The sequence below is a fragment of the Eschrichtius robustus genome, chromosome X, assembly GCF_028021215.1.
Source record: "Eschrichtius robustus isolate mEscRob2 chromosome X, mEscRob2.pri, whole genome shotgun sequence".
NCBI lineage: Eukaryota > Metazoa > Chordata > Mammalia > Artiodactyla > Eschrichtiidae > Eschrichtius > Eschrichtius robustus.
This window is the reverse complement of record NC_090845.1, coordinates 21218583-21241028: the sequence shown is the minus strand read 5'-3', so window position 1 is coordinate 21241028 and position 22446 is coordinate 21218583. Positions and strand designations below refer to the sequence as shown.

The 22446-nt window shown below is 41.6% G+C and overlaps 2 protein-coding genes and 1 pseudogene across 3 annotated transcripts in view; 2 read left to right on the top strand and 1 right to left on the bottom strand.

Annotated features, from left to right (window-relative positions):
* The window catches only part of EIF2S3 (eukaryotic translation initiation factor 2 subunit gamma), a 29015-nt gene extending 9387 nt beyond the window's left edge, over positions 1-19628 (bottom strand). Inside the window, exons 1-7 of the mRNA XM_068532474.1 lie at positions 19546-19628; positions 6330-6593; positions 5713-5776; positions 4613-4740; positions 4401-4522; positions 2192-2286; positions 758-916 (exon numbers count right to left, since the gene is read on the bottom strand). Of these exons, the coding sequence (XP_068388575.1) occupies positions 758-916; positions 2192-2286; positions 4401-4522; positions 4613-4740; positions 5713-5776; positions 6330-6398 (637 nt within the window). The 5' untranslated portion in view covers positions 6399-6593; positions 19546-19628. The remainder of the gene's footprint in view (positions 1-757; positions 917-2191; positions 2287-4400; positions 4523-4612; positions 4741-5712; positions 5777-6329; positions 6594-19545) is intronic.
* On the top strand, positions 11102-11369 carry LOC137757328 (guanine nucleotide-binding protein G(I)/G(S)/G(O) subunit gamma-5 pseudogene; annotated as a pseudogene).
* A 127-nt stretch (positions 19629-19755) lies between the features above and the next one.
* KLHL15 (kelch like family member 15) overlaps positions 19756-22446 on the top strand; it is a 28381-nt gene continuing 25690 nt past the window's right edge. For both annotated transcript variants that reach the window (XR_011072203.1, XM_068532475.1), the window contains exon 1: positions 19756-20201. The gene's annotated coding sequence lies outside the window, so the exon portion shown is untranslated. The remainder of the gene's footprint in view (positions 20202-22446) is intronic.

Here is a 22446-nt window from a genome sequence, read left to right as displayed (position 1 = left end):
TACTATTGCATTTAAGGGAAAAAAAAGTCAAAATATATTAATAGATATATTTAATACACCAAAATGATAAAACTGCTCAAAAGAACAAAATACTAACACTCCTGGGAAAGAGCACTTTACTAGTTGAAAGATTTCTAATAACATGTAATTAACTTCCCAATAAATGTCAAGATAAAATTATAGACTCTGCTAATCAAAGACTGATGGCATATATAGTATTTGCTCCTTATTAATTAAATGTCAAACAGGCTGGTGAAAGAAACGGACCAAACACAATGATATTTTAATCAAAATGATTTATTCTTTTTTGTTATGAGAGAACTGGGTGCATAGGAAATCAACCTTTCTAACAAGAAAAACAAGGCTAAGAGAGGATCAAATGTCAATAATAAGATGTCTTCCCTGAAATGAAAAACACTATGCTGTTAGAGGAAAGGAACACTAAAAGATAAAATAAATCATTGTCAGTTTCAATTCTAAAAGTAGCTACTCAGTAAGAACAGTGTAAGACTGAAGTTTTTTTTTATGGATTTTTTTAAAATTAATTAATTAAATTTTTTGGCCATGCCACGTGGCTTGCGGGATCTTAGTTCCCCGACCAGGGATTGAACCCACTCCCTCAGCAGTGAAAGTGCAGAATCCTAACCACTGGACCGCCAGGGAATTCCGAAGACTTAAGGTTTGTTTTTTTTTTAAATGCTTTCGTTTATTTTACGATCACTGAGGAGGATTTTTATTAGATATTATGGCTTCTTACCTTGTACAAATGCAAGGATCTGTTCATACTGTTCTTTAGCCTGGCTTTCTTTTACCAAATCAATTTTATTTTGTAGAATCAAAATATGCTTCAGTTTCATGATTTCTATAGCAGCCAGGTGTTCAGAAGTCTGGGGCTGAGGACAAGACTCATTACCAGCTAAATGATAAAGAATAAAAAAAATGCATGAGAATTAGCTAGAAATATTTGCCAGAATAGGCAAATCCATAAGAGACAGAAGGCAGGTTAGTGGTTGCCAGGGACTGAGGGAAAGGGGGATCAGAAGGATTGCTTAATGGGCACAGGGTTTCCTCCTGGGGTGATGAAAATGTTACAAAACTAGACAGTGCTGACACTTGTAGAACACTGTGAATGTACTTAATATCACTGAATTGTATACTTTAAATGGCTAAAATGCTAAATTTTGTGTTATGTGTATTGTACTACCAAAAAAACACTAGCTGACATCTAAAAAAGGAAACGCTTGACTGCCCTAGCCCTACTCAAGGCAAAAGTCCTGGATCGTTGCCGAGCATCCACCTTTGCCCCTGCTTCAGCCACTGTGTCTGGATTCACTGGAGCCTCCTGATCATTTGGCTCTCTTCCCTGGTCCTAAGCCAAAAGCTTGGAATCCACAAGTTTAGCATCTCAGGGTCTGCCCTTAGCTTTTGCTCAGGCATAAGGAAGAGCCCTCTGGCTCTGTCTAGTCTTAGAGACGTTCTGGCCCAGTCAAGCTCCTGAGAGGCAGAGAGTAATTAAGGGAAGACACTTAACACAGTCCATGAATTTCAGCTACTATCAGAGGCTACTCCCTAACAAACCGAGGGAAGAACACTAAAAACAACCATTGGTATTATAAAGAAATAGGTATGTTTTTTGGGCACCTTAATGACCATCCTAAGTGATGATGTTCAGGTGTCCTGTACTATATACGCTCGGCATACTTTTAAAAATTATATCCCATAGCAACAAAATCTCTTGACAGCTCACATAAGGAAGGTGGCACAACACCAGCCTTGAAAACCCCAATTCATCTAGACTTCAGCACTTATTATGAGATTTGCATCTAAATAAAACCATTATACACCAGTGTTGCAGTAGACAACTCAAAGATGCACACACAAAAATAATACATGCGCTTTTACATGTAAATATAAAACTAATAAATCATTTCATGTGATCTAAGGGGAGAAAATGCTATTTTTTCAAATATATACTACCAAAAGAATTCTCACAAGACATCTGCCCTAGGTCTATCTTTAGTATTTTGTGATAGCTGGTAGACAAGGATATCATCCTGGTTGACATGTTAGTTCCCATTTCCGTCACCTTTAGGTACTGGATGTGGCCCTTAAAGGCCTTAGTTTCCCTTTAAATAGTCCATTTTGGATTTGCTCCACAATGATTTGTCCAAACCAGTTCTGACGTATTTACCTATCAACAGAAGAGCTGCATCCATCACTGCGGCACCATTCAGCATAGTAGCCATCAAAATATCGTGGCCAGGACAGTCAACAAAGGAAACATGTCTAACAATTAAAAAACAGCAATCAGTCCTAAGACCAATCAATACTTCAACATTTGAGTTACAGATTTCCTAAAATTAAATCCCTTTGAATATAGAATATGAATATTACATATAGATATGGAATAAGAATATGGAAATAATTCTTATTTCTGTAAAGTCAAGTGGTTACAGGACTTGGTGTTTCTAGACCTTAGAAATAAGATTACCTACTGGCTCAAATATACTTCAAAAACAAACAAACAAAAAAACTCATAGAAAAAGAGATCAGATTTGTGGTTACCCGATCTGTGGTTACCAGAGGTGGGAGATGGAGGGAGGGGGAATCGAATGAAAGCAGTCAAAAGGTACACACTTTCAGTTATAAGATAAATAAGTACTAGAAATATGATGTACAATATGATAAATATAGTTAACACCACTGTTTGTTATATACGAAAGTTGTTAACAGAATAAATCATAAGAGTTCTCATCATAAGGGAAAAATTTTTTTTCTACTCATTTAAGTTTATATGAGATGATGGATGTTCACTAAACTTATTGTGATCATCCTTTCACGACGTATGTAGGTCAAGCCATTATGCTGTATACCTTAAGCTTATACAGTGCTGTATGTCAATTATATCTCAATAAAACTGGAGGGAAAAAATAAAATATGAAAAGAACAACAACAAAAATTACCTACTGGCTGAGAGTAAAATCACTGCAGATGATTACAAAGCAAATGAAATTAGCTATGTGTAGAAATAACTGGATACAAAAACTCCCAAATCCAATCAAAGTGAATATGGTATAAAGTATATACTGGGAATGTCATTGATTTGAAAGCTAAACCAGTGTTAACAGAATGGGCAGTGCCATCTGAAAAAATTTGCCAAAAACTTCTCTAGCATCTTGAAAAGCTGGAATTGCCCATCTGAAGTGCAGATGGCAGCACCATTTAAACAAAATTATGCTACTCATTCGGAATCATTATTTTTAATAATTGTATGCTCACACTCACGATCTAAAATAGGGGCAGCAGACTGGCCCACTGCCATAACCACTCCTGCACATCATGTCTGCTTTCACAACACAAGAGCAGAAATGAGTAGGTGCAAAGAGAATCTATGGCCTGCAAAGCTGAAAATATTTACTATTGGGCCTTTTGCAGGAAAAGTCTGCTGATATCTGATAAGGGCCACAACTAGGGTGAGGCAAGTGAGCCACTCGCCCTAGGTGCAAAATTTAAGGGGGTGCCCCAAAAAATCCAGTAATCAAAACAATATTTAAATTTAATATTTAAAAAAATCAAAATTCATGCAAAAAATCCATGATGAACAAAATATCAAAAATTTAAATGAAAACAGGATCAGCAACAATGCCATGACAAAAGCAAATCAAACAAAAAACCCCAAGTGATAATGAAAAGCAAAACACTAGTAGTTTGAGCTGTCGGGGAACTAAGATCCCACAAGCTGCACAGTGGGGCCAAAAAAAATTTTTTTTTAATTTAAAAATAAATAAATAATACTATTTATCTTGATTACCAAGGCCCTTTTTTTTCCTTTTCTTTTTAAAGCTTCTCCCTCCTCTTAAACTTTGGGCTTCATTCGCCTCTCCCTAGTCCCAGCTCTGCCGCAATCTACAATTTCTTTGTGGAATATCCCCAACCCCCATAAACATCGCTGGGTGGATGACAGTATCCTCTAATAAAGAATAAGTATATGCAATCATATTCAGAAAACAGATGGGTAACAAGCCCGTGTATTTAAAAAACGTGATTAAGAATGGCTTTGTTCTCCTCTAAGAAACAGAAACCACACTGTTTAAGAGAAATTTAGGAGGCCTGGCAAAAAGAATCCCTTAAATCCAATGAGCTGTGTTTCCCTCCATTTCATTCTGCTTATGTGATACTTTTCCTTTGGAGAACTTACATGTACATCTCTTAATGTAGGTTTCAATACTTGACTTTTCCAATTATTGTCATTATGGACAAGAAAAACAAAATAATGCAAAAATAAAGCCATTCAACAATTAGGCTCACTGTTTAAAATCTCAGTTAAATATTTCAAAAAGCACAAATCACACAACAACAAAATATGAAGTGTAAAGTGTTTTTAGCAGAAAAGAGGTCACCTGACTAATTTGAAGTTCCCTTTGGTCCCTGGAATATCTGTAGGAAACTCATCGGGTGTACTACTTCCACAGGATCTATAACATTCTGGCCGAGGACAACTTGGGTCGTCAAGTTTATAAATCTAAAAGTTCCAATGAAAAAAAGACTTGGATTTGTTATCTGCACATTCAACAATTAAAGTTAGTTTCTAATTTCACTATACACAGCTCACCTTAGCATTAGCATAGCCAAGTTTGATTGTAATATTTCTTTCTAGTTCATTTTTGAACCTGACAGTGTGAACTCCAGAAATAGCTTTTACAACCGTAGACTTCCCATGAGCTACATGACCAATTGTACCTATAGACAAAGTACAAAAATTAACTCATGTGCATTCAGTTACACAACGTATTTTTTCAGTTTTAGAGTAGAAAACCCAAAGCCATAACTCACTGTAAACATCAATGTAAAACCAATAGTGACTTCAATTTCTCCTCCTACACATCCTTGATTACAAAAAACTTACTCTGATACAGGACTGAGGAGAACTTTCCACGTAACCGACAACCTTGTTTTAAACCATACTCAGCATAATAAAAGCTACCCATCTTATGTTTTTACTCACAGAAAAGAATGCCTTCATTTAAAATAAACACTTGGTAAAAAGTACATGAAATCTTGCATATCAAGAAACTTTCCAGCATTTTCAGAGTGAAGTAAATAGATATGAGGAGCCCTCACACAACAAAAAGGAATCCATGAAAACAAGAAAACAACTCAGGTATCATTACGGTAATGCTGTCAAGGGTAGCACATATCTTATAAGTTTTTAACAGCCTCATGGTAGAGTCTTACTTTTAACTAGGTTTTACTGTGTTGTTTGTGCAGACTCTCAAATACCCCAAATTTACAATCAGTCAACGTAACTTCTTCTCTGAACTTCTATGTGCCAATTAAGAAAAAAAAATTATCTAGTTAATAATAGCTTATATATCAAACAAAACTTCCGCAAACTCTGCCCTTGCAATAACCCTGTGTGGCAAGTACAGTCGCGTTTCCCCCTCTTCTTTAAAATGCTACATGACTACAATCACCTTATGCTATTAAACTTTTCTTATGTATTTATCGCTTCTTCTCACCTAGTCTGTAAGCTAGGCACGGGCAACATGGGCTTCCCAAAAATATCTAGCAGGTGCTTGGCTCGCAAGAGCTGAACATCTATTTATTGAATATCTGCATCTTCATGTAATTCAGGTAATCACACAAAGTGAGAGGTTAAAATTAGTGGCCAGAGATCAATTAAGTCAGGTCTCCAAGTTATTCTTATCTTACCTATATTAATTGTGGCCTGTCTGCTGATAACTTCATGTGAAAGTGGCGTCAACTTGGTAACATCCTGCAATCGAACATTTTTATTTTAAATCGCTGTACATAAGACAAATCACAACTTTGACTTTACATTTGCTACCTACAGCTCTCCACCATTTGAATAGCCCTCTTCTACTTCTAAAGCGCTTTTTCTGTACAAGCAACCTTGGACTCTGATGACTGGGAAGCCCTAAAAGTCCTTCATCGTTACACAATGACTATGGGAGATGTGGAAGCTTGAGGTCCCCCACCCTTGAGAGCATTAGCACTAAGCACAGTGTAGATACTCCCTTCCCAGGCCTTCCGAACTGAAAAGCCTTAATGACGCTTAACACTGTGACTTTTCCAGCCGAATCATTCGGGAGGCTCGGGGTCCCACGACCGCATAGCCTCATTCCCAGCTCGCATACTAGCAGAGGCGCATGGAGCGGCGCGAGCACGACTTACGGCGCCGGGCTCCGGGTCTCCCTCCTAACCCATGCTCCCGACAGCTCGGCACTGCCTCGTCTCAAAGCCTCCCGGAAGGCCCGGTCATCCCCACTCCTGACCTCCTTCAGCATCCTGTCAGAGCGATGACTTACCAAAGTGTTGAGATCTTGCCGAGAAAGGTGCGGCTGCCCTAGAGTCACACCAGCCTCACCCCCCGCCATCTTGCCCGGAGAGGAAGGAAGTCGTCCGGGTGGCTGCCTGACCGTTCGCAAGCCCCCTTGTGCAGGGCGGGGCAGCGGAGGCGGGAGGGCCGACTAGGGCCCAGGCCTGGGAGAGGAGGATGGCCGGGGCAGCGGAGGCCTCACTGCTTGGACTTTTCTCCCCATGGATTTGTACAGTGCCTGCCGGCAGGCTGACTAAAAAACACAAGGCCAGTTTCAGGATCTATTCGCAGCAGACCTGTTGCATATTTGTGCAGGCAACGGTGAGGGCAGCCCTAAAAAAGGCCCCTTGCTAGGCGGGTGATGCAACCGACGCGCGCGCTGGGGAGGGTGTAGCCATTTCCGTTTCCCGTGGGGAGGGCCGAAAGAATTTCCCGAAATCTGGGATTCTTATCTGGGGTGTGAGGCTAGGCACTGGGGATGTCCTTCTTTACCGATTTCTATAATTTAATAAGGCGAAATCAGCTCCGGGTCTGGCCGGGGCCCTTGGCCGGAAAGTGGCCGCGCACCGAGCGGGCGGTGGGGAGGGCGCCCTCACGCGGAGGTTTCGCGGCCCAGGGAGGGCAAAAGCAAAGTCTAACTTGTTCTCGGAGGGAGGTTTCTAGAGCCAGGGAGGTGGTCCATGGTGGCGCTAATGGAGCTAGCATTGGATAGAAGTTAGGTGTCGTGAGAGCGCCCCAATTTTTTTTTTTTAAGTCGATCCGAATTTCCATCTCTATTTTCTTTACTCTTTCTTGTTTCTAAATATTCAATGTACTTTTTCTGCAGCTAATGAAAAGTGAAGGTCTTCAAATGTCATGTTTGAGAGTACAGATAGTATTCAGTGGAAATTGGGAGTCATCAAATATGTTTTTTTTTTTAATCCCAAGAACGTAAAACAATCTGTACATACATATTTTTTGTAAATCTTAAATGTAAGAAAGTATAGTTAAAAATCACCTGCTCTAAAATCAAATGTAAAATTATTCTTTGGGGATTTATTTTTTAAAACAGTGAAAAAAGCAAAGAGTAGTGAATATACTAAAGATATTTATAATCTCTGACTTATTTTAATATACTTGGAATTTTGTTTCTAGTAAGAGCTATTGCTTTCTTGTTTGACTTCCTGATTTTCAGTAAAATGTGCATATAATAACAAGAAACTATTCTGTATGAAAAAAACAAATCCGAGAAAACCCACTTCTTCACTGGAACGATTACCAATAAATCGGTATTTTAAAATTTAAAGATTTTTGAGACTTTCTTAACCCCTTTTTCGTCGTGTTAAAAAGAATTACAGTAAGTTTCATTTCTCGTCATGCATTTCTACACTTTACAAATTTTCTACCATGTACAGGTCTTCATTTCTAGCCAGAAAAAAATGTAAGGAGAAATGAGTAAGTATTTCAGTTACCTGTGGTCATTGAATACTTAAGCAAGATTAAAATTAATATATGTTTTCTATCAGAGAAAGACAAATACCATATGATATCACATATGCAGAATCTAAAATATGACAAATGAACTTATCTACGAAACAGAATCACAGACAGAGAACAGACTTCTGGTTGCCAAGGGGGAGGGAGAGTCGGGGAGGGATGGATTGGGAGTTTGGGATTAGCAGATGCAAACAATTACATATAGAATGGATAAACAACAAGGTCCTACTGTATAGCGCAGGGAACTATATTCAACATTCTGTGGTAAACCATAATGGAAAGGAATATGAAAAAGAATGTATATAAAACTGAATCACTTTGCTGTACAGCAGAAATTAACACATTGTGAATCAACTATACTTCAATAAAATAAACGTATTTTGTAAACATATATATGTTTACATATATAAAACATATATATTTATATATATATATGTTTTCTATCACACAAGTTTTGGGTACAACAGTTAACCTAAAATAGGAAGTTACATTTCAATAAATGCATTCATTGGTTAAGTGATGGTAGAAACTGTACAATATATTGTATTTGGGCGGAGGCATTTAGTTCCTAAATTTGAACAAATTTAACTTCTAAATTTATAAGTTCCTAAATTTCGAATTTATCTTACATTCTAAATAGTTATACCGTACCAGCCAATTCAGAAAACCCACTGAGGTAATAAAGATGTGGAATTAGTGGTGATGGTTACACAACTGCAAATATACTAAAAAACAGTGAATTGTACTGTTTAAAAGGGTGAATCTTATGGTATGTGAATTATATCTCAATAAAAAATATATAATTTGTTGGTAGCAGTATATAATATGCTTCACTGTCAGAAACTTTTATTGGAAATAGAAATGTGACTGAAAATAATGCTATTAATAATAGTATTAACATTGGTTCCAACTTGGGGAATTCCCTGGCGGTCCAGTGGTTAGGATTCGGCGCTTTCACGGCCGGGGCCTGGGTTCAATCCCTGGTGGGGGAACTAAGATCCCACAAGCTGCAAGGCGCGAGAAGAAAAAAAAAAAAGTATACAATTCAATGCTTTTAAGTAAATTTACAGAGTTGTGCAACCATCACCACAATCCAGATTTTAAACATTTCCATCACCACAAAGAGATCCCTCATGTCAATCCCATTTGCAGTCAATCCCCGTATCCATCTCTGGCCCCAGGCAACCACTAGTGGTCTCTCTATATATAGATTTTATATAAATGGAATTTTATATAAATGGAATATACATTTTATATAAATGGAATCATACAATATGTGGTCTTTTGCTTCTGGCTTCTCTCACTTAGCATAATGATTTTGAGGTTCATCCATGTTGTAGCATCTATCAGTAGTAGTTCATGCCTTTCTATTGCTGAATATAATTCCATTTTATGGACATACCGCTTTTGTTGATCCATTCGCCAGTTGATGGATATTGGGATTGTTTCCACTTTTTGGGTGTTGTGAATAATATTGCTATGAGCATTTGTGTACAAGTTTTTATGAGAACATATTTTCCTTTATGTTGGTAAATATCTAGTTGTGCATTTGCTGAGTCCTATGGTAAATGTATGTTTAACATCTTGAGGAACAGCCAAATTTTTCCAAAGTGGCTGCACCGTTTTACATTCCCAGCAGCAACATATGAGAGCTCCAGTTTCTCCACACCCTTGCCAATGCTCGATATTGTCTCTCCTTTTATTGTAGACATTCTAGTAGATGCGGTTTTAATTTGCATTTCTCTAATGACTATGTTGAACATCTTTTCATGTACTTAATAGCCATTCATATCTCTTCTTTGGTAAAATATTTAAACCCATTTTAAAATTGGGTTATCTTATTATTGAATTGCAAGAGTTCTTTATATATTCTGGATACAAGTCTTCATCAGATGCATGATTTGCAAATGTTTTCTCCCAGTCTGTAGCTTGTCTTTTCATTTTCTTAATGGTGTCTGTGAAGAACAAAAGTTTCTACCTTTGATGAAGTCCAATTTATTTCTTCTTTTATGAATCTTGCTTTCGGTGTCAAATTTAAGAACACTTTGCCTAACCCAAGGACACAAAGATTTACTCCTATGTTTTCTTTTTTTTTTAATTAATTAATTTATTTTTATCTGTGGCTGCATTGGGTCTTCGTTTCTGCATGCGGGCTTTCTCTAGCTGTGGCGAGCGGGGGCTACTCTTCTCTGCGGTGTGTGGCTTCTCATTGCGGTGGCTTCTCTTGTTGCAGAGCACGGGCTCTAGGCGCGCGGGCTTCAGTAGTTGTGGCTCATGGGCTCTAGAACGCAGGCTCAGTAGTTGTGGCACACACAGTCTTAGTTGCTCCACAGCATGTGTGATCTTCCTGGACCAGGGCTCGAACCCGTGTCCCCTGCATTGGCGGTAGATTCTTAACCATTGTGCCACCAGGGAAGTCCCCTACTCGCATGTTTTATTCTTAAAGGTTTATGGTTTCAGCTCTTACCTTTTGGGTCTGTGATCTATTTTGTGTATAGTGTGAGCTAAGGGTTTAACTCCGTATTTTTGCCTGTTATCCAATTGTACCAGCACTATATATTGAAGACAATCCTTTTCCTATGGAATTGCCTTGGCACCTTTGTCAAAAATAAATTGACCAAGGACTTCCCAGGTGCTCCAGTGGCTAAGCCTCCGTGCTCCCAGTGTAGGGGGCCCGGGTTTGATCCCTGGTTGGGGAACTAGATCCCACATGCCGCAACTAAGAATTCGCACGCCGCAACTGGAAAAAAAAAAAAAAAAGATCCCACATGCCATAACGAAGATCCTGCATGCCGCAACTAAGACCCGGTGCAGCCAAATAAATAAATATTTTTTAAAAAGAAATTGACCATAAAAATGTTTATTTCTGGACTCTATTCTGTTCCATTGATCTACATGTCTATCCTTATGCCAGTACCACAATGTCTTGATTTCTGTAGTTTTATAGTACATTTTGAATTTGGAATGTGTAAGTCCTTTAACTATGTTCTTTTTCAAAACTGGTTTGGCTCTTCTAGAGCCTTTGTATTTCCATATAAATTTCAGGATCAGCTTGTCAATTTCTGCAATAAAGCCTGCTAGGGTTTTGATAGGGATTTTATTTTTGGGGGGATTATATCTTTTTATTCCTTTGGATGCTCTCCTCTTCCTAAATACCCCCAAATTCTTAGCATATATTTCTTAGTAATAATAATATAAATAAATATTTACTGTTTACCAGGCATGGTGCTGAGTGGTTTACAGTCCTTATTGCATTTGTTCCTTACAATTACCCTTGGAGGACCCACCACCGATCCACCGACGGATTGCCGATCTGCCCAGCTCTCGCGTTCGCCATGTCTGGTTCCTCCAGCGTCGCCGCTGTGAATAAAGTGGTTCAACAGCTCCGGCTGGAGGCCGGGCTCAACCGCGTGAAGGTTTCCCAGGCAGCTGCAGATTTGAAACAATTCTGTCTGCAGAAGGCTCAACATGACCCCCTGCTCACTGGAGTATCTTCAAGTACAAATCCCTTCAGACCTCAGAAAGTCTGTTCCTTTTTGTAGTAAAATGAATCTTTGCAAGGCCCTTTTTTTTTTTTTTTTTTTTTTTTTTAAAAACAAGCATGTTTTAATGGGATTTTTTTGTTGTTGTTTTTTTAAGTTTTTGGCTGTGCTGGGTCTTCATTTCTGTGCGAGGGCTTTCTCTAGTTGCGGCAAGCGGGGGCCACTCTTCATCGCGGTGCGCGGGCCTCTCTTGTTGCGGAGCACAGGCTCCAGACGCGCAGGCTCAGTAATTGTGGCTCACGGGCCCGGTTGCTCCGCGGCATGTGGGATTTTCCCAGACCAGGGCTCGAACCCGTGTCCCCTGCATTGGCAGGCAGACTCTCAACCACTGCGCCACCAGGGAAGCCCTCTTTGCAAGGCTTTTAAACCACTTTTCATAAACCGGTGAATATTCAAAGGAAAGCTAAATTTGAAGCCTGTACAAAAAGCTGTCTCTATAACACGTGCCATACTATACAAACTTCTACTTTTGTCAGTCTACCTCTCTGAATATTCATGAATTTCTGTTTCACAAGGGTAATTATTTTATATACACTGGTGGCAGCATACAGTAAAATACTTCGTATAAAAAAAAAGAAAGAAAAACAATTACCCTTGGAGATTGTCCATATCCTTGGAAAGGTGAAATTAATTGACATGTACACACTGCTATATTTAAAATAGATAACCAACAAGGACCTACTATATAGCACATGGAACTCTGCTCAGTATTCTGTAATAACTTAAATGGGGAAAGAATTTGAAATAGATACACGTCTATGTATAACTGAATCACTTTACTGTACACCTGAAACTAACACAACATTGTTTATCAACTATACTCCAATATAAAATAAAAAATTTTTAAAAATAAATTGCCCCAAGGCATAAAGCAAAAAAATGGAGGATCAAGGATTTGAACCCACGCAGTCAGACCCAGAACCCACATGTTGAAGCGCCGTGCTGCACAGTCTCCTGCACTGCTCTCTGGTGAAGCTGACCAAAGTGCCACAGGCACATGGTGTTTGCTTGTATAAGGAGAACACTTCTGATAGGGATTGTTTTAAATCTGTAGATAAATTTGAGGAAAATCACCATCTTCACAACCTTGAGACTTCCATTCCCAGAGGGCCATCCTGCCCCACTTACGTTTAGCATTCCAGTGTCCCTCCCAAGTCATGTTCCCAGGACAGCGGAAAGTTCAGCCGTCCTTTCAGCCAGGCCTGGGCCCCGGTTGTTCACATGTACCTCCCCTGCTTCCACTTCAGCTACCCCCGCCCCAAGCTGAAGAGGCCAGAACTGACTTACCTGAAGTCCCTCCGTGCCCTGTATTGACAAAGACATTTTGTCCCAAGACAGCTATGCATAGCTGTTTTTTTTAAGAACTTAGTTTTAGAACCAATAAATAACCTCAGAGCCTAGATTCAATCCCGTCTCTATCCTTAACCACAGTCCCCAAACCCTGAAGCTGTGCTCTAGCAACAGTAGTTACTGGAGGCTTTTCTTCACTTCTTTCATCAAGCAAACACCATATAGCAGCTCTTCATTGCTCCCACTCACCTCAACTCTGGCGTTCACACTTAGGATGTGTGTGTTTGCATGCACATCTACTGAAGTGCAGTATTGATGAATATGCGGCTTGTGTCTTGAGGCTTCTAAAGTATAGTGTTGCTTTTCATTGGTTCATAAAGAACATAAAAATGATTAACTTTAGGGGAGGATTTGTTCTTTTTAACATTTTCATTTACAAGGGGGTATTGTCTACATTGTGTTTCAAAGTAAATACATTTCATTAAAATGATGGCATTAATTTTATCTTTGACTGATAGTGGGTGTTTTAACAACTTACAGTACTTTTCTAGCCAGCTTAGCATACCACACTCTGTTTTACTCTGTCACTGGCTACTCCTTCTCTGTCTCCTTGACAGCTATCTTCTCCCAGATGACTCCCTAACGTTGGAGTGCCCCAGAGCCCAGCCCTTGCTCTACTTACCCTCAGCCCCTTGGTAATCTCCCAAACACCTCATGAATATGTGGCTTGCATGTTGAGGCTTCTGAAACACAGTGTTATTTTTCATTAGCTTGTAAGGAGCACAAAAGTGGTGAATTTCTTTTAAAATTTTATTTTTTAATGTTTTCATTTTCAAGGGGGCATTGTCTAGACCGCATTTCAAGGTAAATATTTTCAGTTAAAATGGACCTAGAGATTGTCATACTGAGTGAAGTAAGTCAGACAGAGAAAGACAAATATCACATGATATCGCTTATATTGTGGAATCTAAAAAAATGGTACAAATGAACTTATTTACAAAACAGAAATAGAGTCACAGATGTAGAAGACAAACTTATGGTTACCAAGGGGAAAGGGGGGGGAGGGATAACTTGGGAGACTGGGATTGACACATACACACTGCTATATATAAAATAGATAACCAACAAAAACCTACTGTATAGCACAGGGAACTCTACTCAATACTCTGTAATGACCTATATGGGAAAAGAATCTAAAAAAGAGTAGATATATGTATAATTGATTCACTTTGCTGCACAGCAGAAACTAACACAACGTTGTATTTTTTGTTTGTTTGTTTTTTGGCCGTGCCTCGCGGCTTGCGGGGTCTTAGTTCCCCGACCAGGGATCAAACTCCGGCCCTTGGCAGTGAAAGCACAGAGTGCTAACCACCGGACCGCCAGGGAATTCCCTAACACAACATTGTAAATCGACTACACTCCAATAAAAATTAATTTTAAAAAATGGCGACATTCACTGTATCTTTTATTGACGGTGGATGTTCAGCAACTTACAGTATGTGTCTCCCCAGCTTGTAGCGTACCACACTCTAGTCTCCTAGACCAGTTCCTGATGTTCTCTGGGATGGCTCCCTACCCTTGGCACGCCCCAGGTTCTACTCCTTGCACCTTCTCCTTTTTCCCCCATTCCCTTCAAACCTGCTCCTTCTTGAAGTCTTCCAGATCTCAGGAAATGAAAATTCCATCTTTCTTTGCTACCTTTCTTTCCTTTATCCCTACAACCAGGAAATTCTGTTGGTTCTACCTTCAAGAATATTTGCAGACTCTGGCCAGTTCTCACCGTCTCCACTGTGGCCCCCATTCCACTCCATCGTTGGAAAAGTCCGTCTCCTTACCCATCTCCCTGCTTCCACACTTGTCTGCCTAATTCTTTTTTTAACTGCTCATTTTATTTTTTTGTGTGTATTATCTTCCAGTGTTTTTTTCCCCTTTCAGTTCTATTGAGATGTAACTGACATACAGCACTGTGTAAGTTTAAGGTGTACAGCATAATGACCTGACTTACATATATTGTGAAACGATCACCACAATAAGTCTAGTCAACATCCACCATCTCATACAGATACAAGGGGAAAAAAAAAAAGAAAAAATGCTTTTTCCCTTGTGGTGAGAACTTTTAAGATCCACTCTTTAAGTAACTTTCAAATATACCGTACACCAGTGTTAACTATAGTCATCATGTTGTATATTACATTACGCCTAAATTCTATGTTCTACACAGCAGCCTGAGTGTTAATCATATTACTCCTCTTCTCAAAACCTTCCAAAGGTTCCTAATTTCTCAAAGGCCAAAGACCTTATAATGGCCAACAAGGCTTTACACAGTCTGGTCCCTCATCTCCTTCAAGTCAAGGCTAAAATAACAGAAGAAAAAAAAAAAGGGACTTCCCTGGTGGTCCAGTGGTTAAGACGCCGCCCTTCCACTGCAGGGGCATGGATTCAATCCCTGGTAAGGGAACTAAGATCCTGCATGCCGCGCAGTGTGGCTAAAAAAAAAAAATGGCTAAAATGACTACCCTATCATCCCAGTTAAAATTGGAGCACCTCTCCCCCTTGACACTCATAATCTCTTTATCCTGCTCTATTATTTCCCATATGGTCACATTCTAAGAGAGACCATATAATTTGCTTATTTATTTTGTTTATTGCCTGACTTACGCAGTCTATAAGAAGGCAAGGATTTTTATATGTTTTGGTCACTGATAGATCCGCAGTGCTTAGAAGAGGACTTGGCACATAGTAGGTACTCATAAATATTTATGGCATGAATAAATAAATTAGCATAGTAGATTATAAGTGAACAATTTATTAAGTAGGAGTAAAAAAAATGCAAGTGTGAAGATCACTGAATATGTTAATCAGTATAATAACAAAATACAGTGGAAAGAGCATGGGGTGAGAGGCAACACAGGAGGGGAGAAACCCTGTCTGCCAAGGTCTATACAACCAGTCTTCCTGATTTTTGCTTCTTTTCCCTCTGTCCTTCGGGTCCTACTGTAACCCTACTAAATTTTCAGCGGTTCTCTAAATAAAGGTGCCTCGCTGCCTCTTCCAGGATTGGAAGGCACTGCCCTGTGAGTATCCTTTACTCTTTCTTTTTCCCTTTCCTCCTTCCCTTTGGACTGAACTTAGCAATCACTGCCTCCAAGTAACCTTGCTTGACACGCCGATGCCCAGATTACATCCCCCCGTTTGTGCTAGCTCACACAGCACCCCATGTTGTCTAAATCTTTCACAATGTGTTAGGGACTCTGAAACCAAAGCTGAGTGTTTTTGAATCCTTGTTGGCTGGCCACAGGTGCAAAGCAGTTACTCTAACAACTGCAGGCAGAGAATTGTTTGCTAGGGCTTTAAGGATGGAAGTGAAATATGAAGAAGCATTTGGTTCCTGGAAGAATTACAGTGTTGAGTCCCCTTGACCATAAAGATATGTTATCACTTCATTTTCCTTGAGGTAGCTCCCCACATTGGTGAAATAACACAAATGAAAATATTTCAGACACACCTGTTTCATGGGGGGAGTGCCCTGCGAAGGGCCTTTGCTTGTTTGTTTTTGTGTCCACATCCCTTTTGGATGTTTAGGAATTTCGTATTCTCCTAGCTGGGCCCAGGGGATGGGTCTGGGGGCTCATGAGATTGGGGAAGAGAGAAGATGGGAGAAACAATTGATATTTTTGGGCTTCCCTGGTGGCGCAGTGGTTGAGACTCTGCCTGCTAATGCAGGGGACACGGGTTCGAGCCCTGGTCTGGGAAGATCCCACATGCCGCGGAGCAACTAGGCCCGTGGGCCACAACTACTGAGCCTGCGCGTCTGGAGCCTGTGCTCTGCAACAAGAGAGGCCACGATAGTGAGAGGCCCACGCACCGCAATGAAGAGTGGCCCCCACTTGCCGCAACTAGAGGAAGCCCTCGCACAGAAACGAAGACCCAACACAGCCAAATAAATAATAATTAAAGATGCTAATAATTTTTTTTTAAAAATTGGTATTTTTAAGAATGGGTTCCTACCAAATAGTACAGATCTTAGAGATGACCAGAAAGAACATCCCTGTGTAAGGATCTCTAGAAGCCATGACCTGTTTAAAGAGATTGCAGTTTCCTTGTGATGGCTTTAGGTTTTTGCTTTGCTAGGGAAGTTGAGGGAGAATTAAGTTTGAGTCACGAAGTGCAAAGAGAGAGTTGGAGAAATATGGAGAGGTGGTGAAAGACCAGAAGGCCAGAGGTAATAATAGGAGAGAAGCTAAGAAGAGCCATTCCAAGTGACAGGTGACCAATGATGCCCAAGATGTGTAAACATTAACCAGGATTCCTCCAACATTCATGAAGACACCGATTTCCTATTAGTCATGCAACATAATATTCTGTTTGGCTGTTAAAACAACAAACTTTCAAGGCTGGAAAAGTTTGGGATCAAACAGGGGATCCTGATTGCATTTTGAAGGTTCCATCTGGGATAGGGACCCGGAAATAAGGCCTAGGACAACAGCCGCCATCCTGGTGGAATGTGTCAGTGTACAAGTCTTGGTGTGGACCCGCAGAAGTTTGTACTGATTTGGGGGATACCGGTGTACCCTGAGGGGCTTAGAAAAACCCGCTGAAGAGCTACAGAGTGCTTGGCAAAAGTTTTCAAGAGGAAAGAAAATGCATATGCAGCTTTATTAGAGTTTGCTGAGGGTGTAACTCTTTGATTCCCTGAGACTGGGGTGGAGGCTAGTTACGTGAAAAGTGATTACCAAGATAATTACCATAGACTCTGGATTTCTGAAGAGCCTCAACTTCTTTTTTAAAAAAAGAGGGGAGAGGGTATACAGTATCCTAAATCCTCAGAACCCCTGGCTATGAACTTCCTTCTAACTCCACTACCACTCCCAGCCCCAAGCCTCTAGCATGCCTCCGGACATCTCTGGACTGCCAGATACCGGGTTTGAGGACTGTACTCTCAAATACTTAAGCTAGACGGCTGGGAAAAGACAGCTTCCAGTTGCACCATGGGGCTTTTTCAGTGTGAAAGGATGCCCTCAAGGCATTTAGGAGCTCCCATTACTCTCCAGTAATTGGTGGGAAAAGTAATTGAAGACAGGAATTACCTGGAGGAGTTAGTTTATTTAAATGATGTGGTTTTATTTTGCTTGGTCTTGGAGAAGCAGAATGCTTCTTATTATACTAGACCCTTCTATAAAACACTCATTTTTTAAAATTTATTTTTTATGTTTCTTTTTAAAAAATTTTTGTTAAAAACGCTCATTAGGGGCTTCCCTGGTGGCGCAGTGGTTGAGAATCCGCCTGCCAATGCAGGGGACACGGGTTCGAGCCCTGGTCTGGGAAGATCCCACATGCCGCGGAGCAACTAAGCCCGTGCGCCACAACTACTGAGCCTGCGCTCTAGAGCCCGCGAGCCACAACTACTGGAGCCTGTGCTCCACAACAAGAGAAGCCACAGCAATGAGAAGCCCGCGCACTGCAACAAAGAGTAGCCCCCACTCGCCGCAACTAGAGAAAGCCCGCGCACAGCAATGAAGACCCAACGCAGCCAAAAATAAATTTATTTTTTAAAAAGTTATTTATGGCTTACAGTTTTTTAAAGGTTGTTTTATAGTTTAAATCAGAAAAGGGACACGTATTTCCCTATTTTCAAAAGATTAAAGTGATTCACTATTTTTTCCCACGGACTAGTCTACTTCAGCAAAACGGTACACAGTGTGCTATTTTGGCCTCTTGGGAAACATGACATATTCAAGTTTGCTAGAAAGAGATTAATGATCGTTTTTAGCCATACATCTCCCAATATCTTCGGGATACTGGTCTAGAGAGAAAATGGTGGCAGGGGGTGGGGGTAGGAGAAATCTCTCAGTTTAGGATCAGAAATGGGCAATGGATGACTTAATTTAAGGTTAGTTGTAGAACCAGTGGCCTCCAACTGTGTTTTTCTGTCATCTACACTTTTCCCACAAAGAGATTTCACAACAATAAATTTACAAAACAGTCCTGTAATGTAGTTTTAAATTCTTAAATCAAGAAAAGGTGGTATGCAAAAAGCATTAGCTACAACTCTAGAAACGATTTGTCAAAAGCGAACAACAACCCCCAAAATCACTGCCCTCTGAATGTTCGTTCTTGCCATGTTATTTTGACGCAAATAGAAACAGAACAGCGTTTTTAGATCCGGCATTTCTGTGCGGTGCAGACATGCCGTTTTCTATGAATTTTCTCACCTCTGGGAAATGTATTTCTGAAACGTGTTAACTGTTGTGCAACTAGCCAAGTGGAACTATGACGCAACGATCCCCTGCAAGTTGCCTTTAAAACAATGATGTCATTTGGCGCAGATGTAGTCACGTTTATAACACAGGTACATACCGCAAAGCTCCCTCCACGTCGTCCCTGATTCCCCCACCCCCACCGTGTGCAAGATGCAAAAAGACATTTCTCGGGTTTCCTAACCCTCAACTTGTCGAGGGTGGGCGCACCCCACTGGCTCGAGCCCACCGCTCGTGCAAACGAAGTGGGACCGCGGCGAAGGGACCAGCATTGCCGAGAGTTCCCAGCCCCGACGGCGAAGCCGCGGGGGAAGCGGCGTCGGGCCGGGCCCGCGGCGGCAGCGTCGGGCCGCCTTCTTCCCTCGGTGAGGCCCGCTGGCGTGGCCTGCAGAACGTGGGGCCCCGCGGGCGTGGGACAGCCCTGCCCCCACCCCGCTCCCACACCCGCTCCCGCTCCCGCGGCGCCGGAAGTGACGCGCGCTGGCTGAAAGATGGCGGCATTGGCGCTCGACCAGGGGGAAGGTAAACACCCTCCGGGCCGCTCCCCGCGCACGGGCCCCCTCGAGGCGCCGGTGGGGGCCGAGGGCGCCTCCCAGGCCTCCGTTCCAACTCTCGGCTTCCCACCCCACGACCTCCCTACCCGCGTGGCAGGCTTCCGCTTTGCGACGACGGCGGACGGAGCCCCATGCCGGCGGGCCCCGCCTCCCTGGGCGGGCCCCGGGCGGCTCCCGTGGCCCGCAGGGGGCGCGCGGCCCGGAGCGGCCCCTGGCTCGTGGCCCCGCACGCTCCGCCCCTTGCCCGCCCCTTTCCCGCCTTCCTCCACCCCCGGCGTGGGTGATCCTGAGGCTCGGCGCGCTTCGGGGCAGAAGCTCAGAGACGCCGTCGTCGACGTCGCCGTTGCCGGCGCCTCTGCTGCTGCCCGCGACCCCCCAGCCCCTCTCTCCGCCCGAGGCCCCGAGTCGGCCCTACCGCCGACCCCCGCCGGGCGCTGCGAGGCCCCTGGCGTTGGCAAGGCCGGGCCCGGCCCCGACGCCGCTCCGCCTCGCGCAGATCCCGACTATCTCGAATCGCGTCTCAGCGCTGTCTTCTTTCCCAGGACTGGTGTCGTGGGGGCCGCAGGCGCGCAGAGTCGCCCCCCGCCGGAGCGCCCTGGCCCGGCCCCGGAGCGGCCCCTTGTAGACGTTCGAGGAGCCTGCTGAGTGCCGTCCCGGCGCCCGACCGCCCACCGTCCGGCCCGCTGGCCCGCTTCTTCCTGATGCAGACTGCCGTCCACTAGAGGCTGGACGGACCCCCGAGGTGCGTAGCCGCCCCTGGCCCTCCGGCCTGCGGGAGCCCGGGCTTCGTCCGCGGCCCCGCGCTAGGCACGGATTCGGTAGCCCTTTCTGCACCGACCCGAGTCACACATTTGGTTGACGCCGGGATCTAATTTGTCTTTGAGTTTACTTAAATTGTTTGAAATTTAATTTTTTTCAAGGAGAAAAAAAAAAAAAAAAGGAAGAAGCATAATTCAGCCATTTTTTGCAGCACACAGCTGCAGGTACCATGATTATTTTCTCCCTAACCCGTTTCTTCCCTTTAAAAATTCTGTGTGCGCCTGAAATAGAACTATGCGAAATGCGAGGCATAAAACGCGGAATCAGAAGGTCTGGGTTCGACTGGGTGACTCCGAGAAAATCGCTTACCGAACCTCGGTTTCTTATCTATGAAATCTAGTCAGTTATAGCCACATCACAGGGTAGTGAGGACTGTATGAGGTCATATATGTGAAAATAATCTGTAGCTGTAAAGTGTTGTAAAAATGCAAGGCAATTTTTAAAGTAACCTTTGCCAGAGTGGTGAATGTTGCAGTGGCTAACTGTTGCTGCCTCTTTATTTCTATATTATAAGTATAAGGAATAAGTGCGGGATAGCGAAGCAGTGCTGTGAATCGACTAGATATATAATAGTCACGTTGCTTGGCCTTCTTCCTACGAAATGCTAACTGCTTATTTAAATAACGGTATTCTTTAATTCAAATTTAACGTTACTGTAGTGCTTTGCTTTTCATTTTTCTAGGCCGCTTATGCCCTTTTTCTTACTCGGAATATTAAGCACCTTGCATTTGTTTAGTCTTTTCTATTTTTTGAATTTACATTTTCTTTTGGTAATCTGATTAAATTGTAATTTAGAAAATGCTTTTAAGGTATATACCCTAATTTTAATGCTTGTTTTTCATATCTAGGAAACAAGATGCCTGAATATCTCTACTAATATGAAAATTGTTTTTGGAGAGCTTGTAAATGCAGTCAGATTTCTGTACTTAACAGATCTAGAAATGTATAGAAAATTTCAACTTCGGGACACTTAATGTACTATTTATGTAATTTAATTCTCTTTTTTAATCATCACAACACTTAGTAGGTGCTTAGAACCGGTTTTTCAGTGGTAAAGGATGTTAATTTGCACTTTTTATTGCCGATTAACTTGGGGGGGATACTAGGATATATAAGCCATAAATATTTGTGGTTTGAAAATCGGACTTATTTGTCAGAATTTATGATACATATGTGTAACAGATCAGTATGAAATCATTTTTATTTGGCACATCAAAAATGTATGGCTTTTTAAAATGGTCCACAAAAAGTGAAAGAGAAGCTTTTTTTTTTTTTTTTAGTATATTGTTATTTTTAGCTAACAAATGGTTTTCTGAGTTTTTTTCTGAAATGTTTTATTAAATTTATAATCCAATACCAGTTGTCTTTCCGAATATGGTTTTTTTTTTAAAGCAGAATAATATAAGGCGGGCAGGATTAAATGAGCAAAGAAGAGCCTATTTTAATGTGCTAGCTTTTATACATTGGACTTATCGCTTGTCCTGAAGATAAAATTTTGGCAAATCAGTGCTTCATTGGGAATTTCAAGGTTTGGCCTTCTCTCTGCCTTGATTTGGGTTACCTGGGGCTAAAACCTTGGAACCAGGGCTGGCATGGCTTCATGGGTGTCCAGAAGGACCCCAAACTTGGTTTAATAATCTGCGTGTAAAACTGGCATTGTACAATATAAAGGTGAATAGTAAAATTCGTGGTAATAATGTAAATTTTTTATTTTTCTTTACTTAGAATGCATTAAACAGCAAATAAAAAAACACCATGACATGTCGAGAGAGACCTCAGAAGAAAGGAGAAAGCTTTGTACTTTACTACCTTTAACGACACTTTTTTCCTGCTTTTGAGCGAGGGCCCCCACATTTTCATTTTGCCCTGGGCCCCAAAAATGATGTAGCTGGCCTGTTCTGAAACTTGCCCTTTCCTATTTTAAACGTTTTCAGAGTGAATAACATTAACTGTGAAGAGAATGAATCTGTAGCTTATGAAGGGTCGGATTAGTTTATTAGCATATATTTCCTCTGAATTGGTAGCTGGTGGGCTTTTTTATTGAAGAGAAATGAAAGGCAGTTATTGGTGAAGCATTGCAGGATAGTGGTTAAACTCGAAGGCTCTGAAGTCAGGCTGACCCCAGCTTATGAAGAATCATAGCCTTGGGCAAGTTACTTAACGTCTGT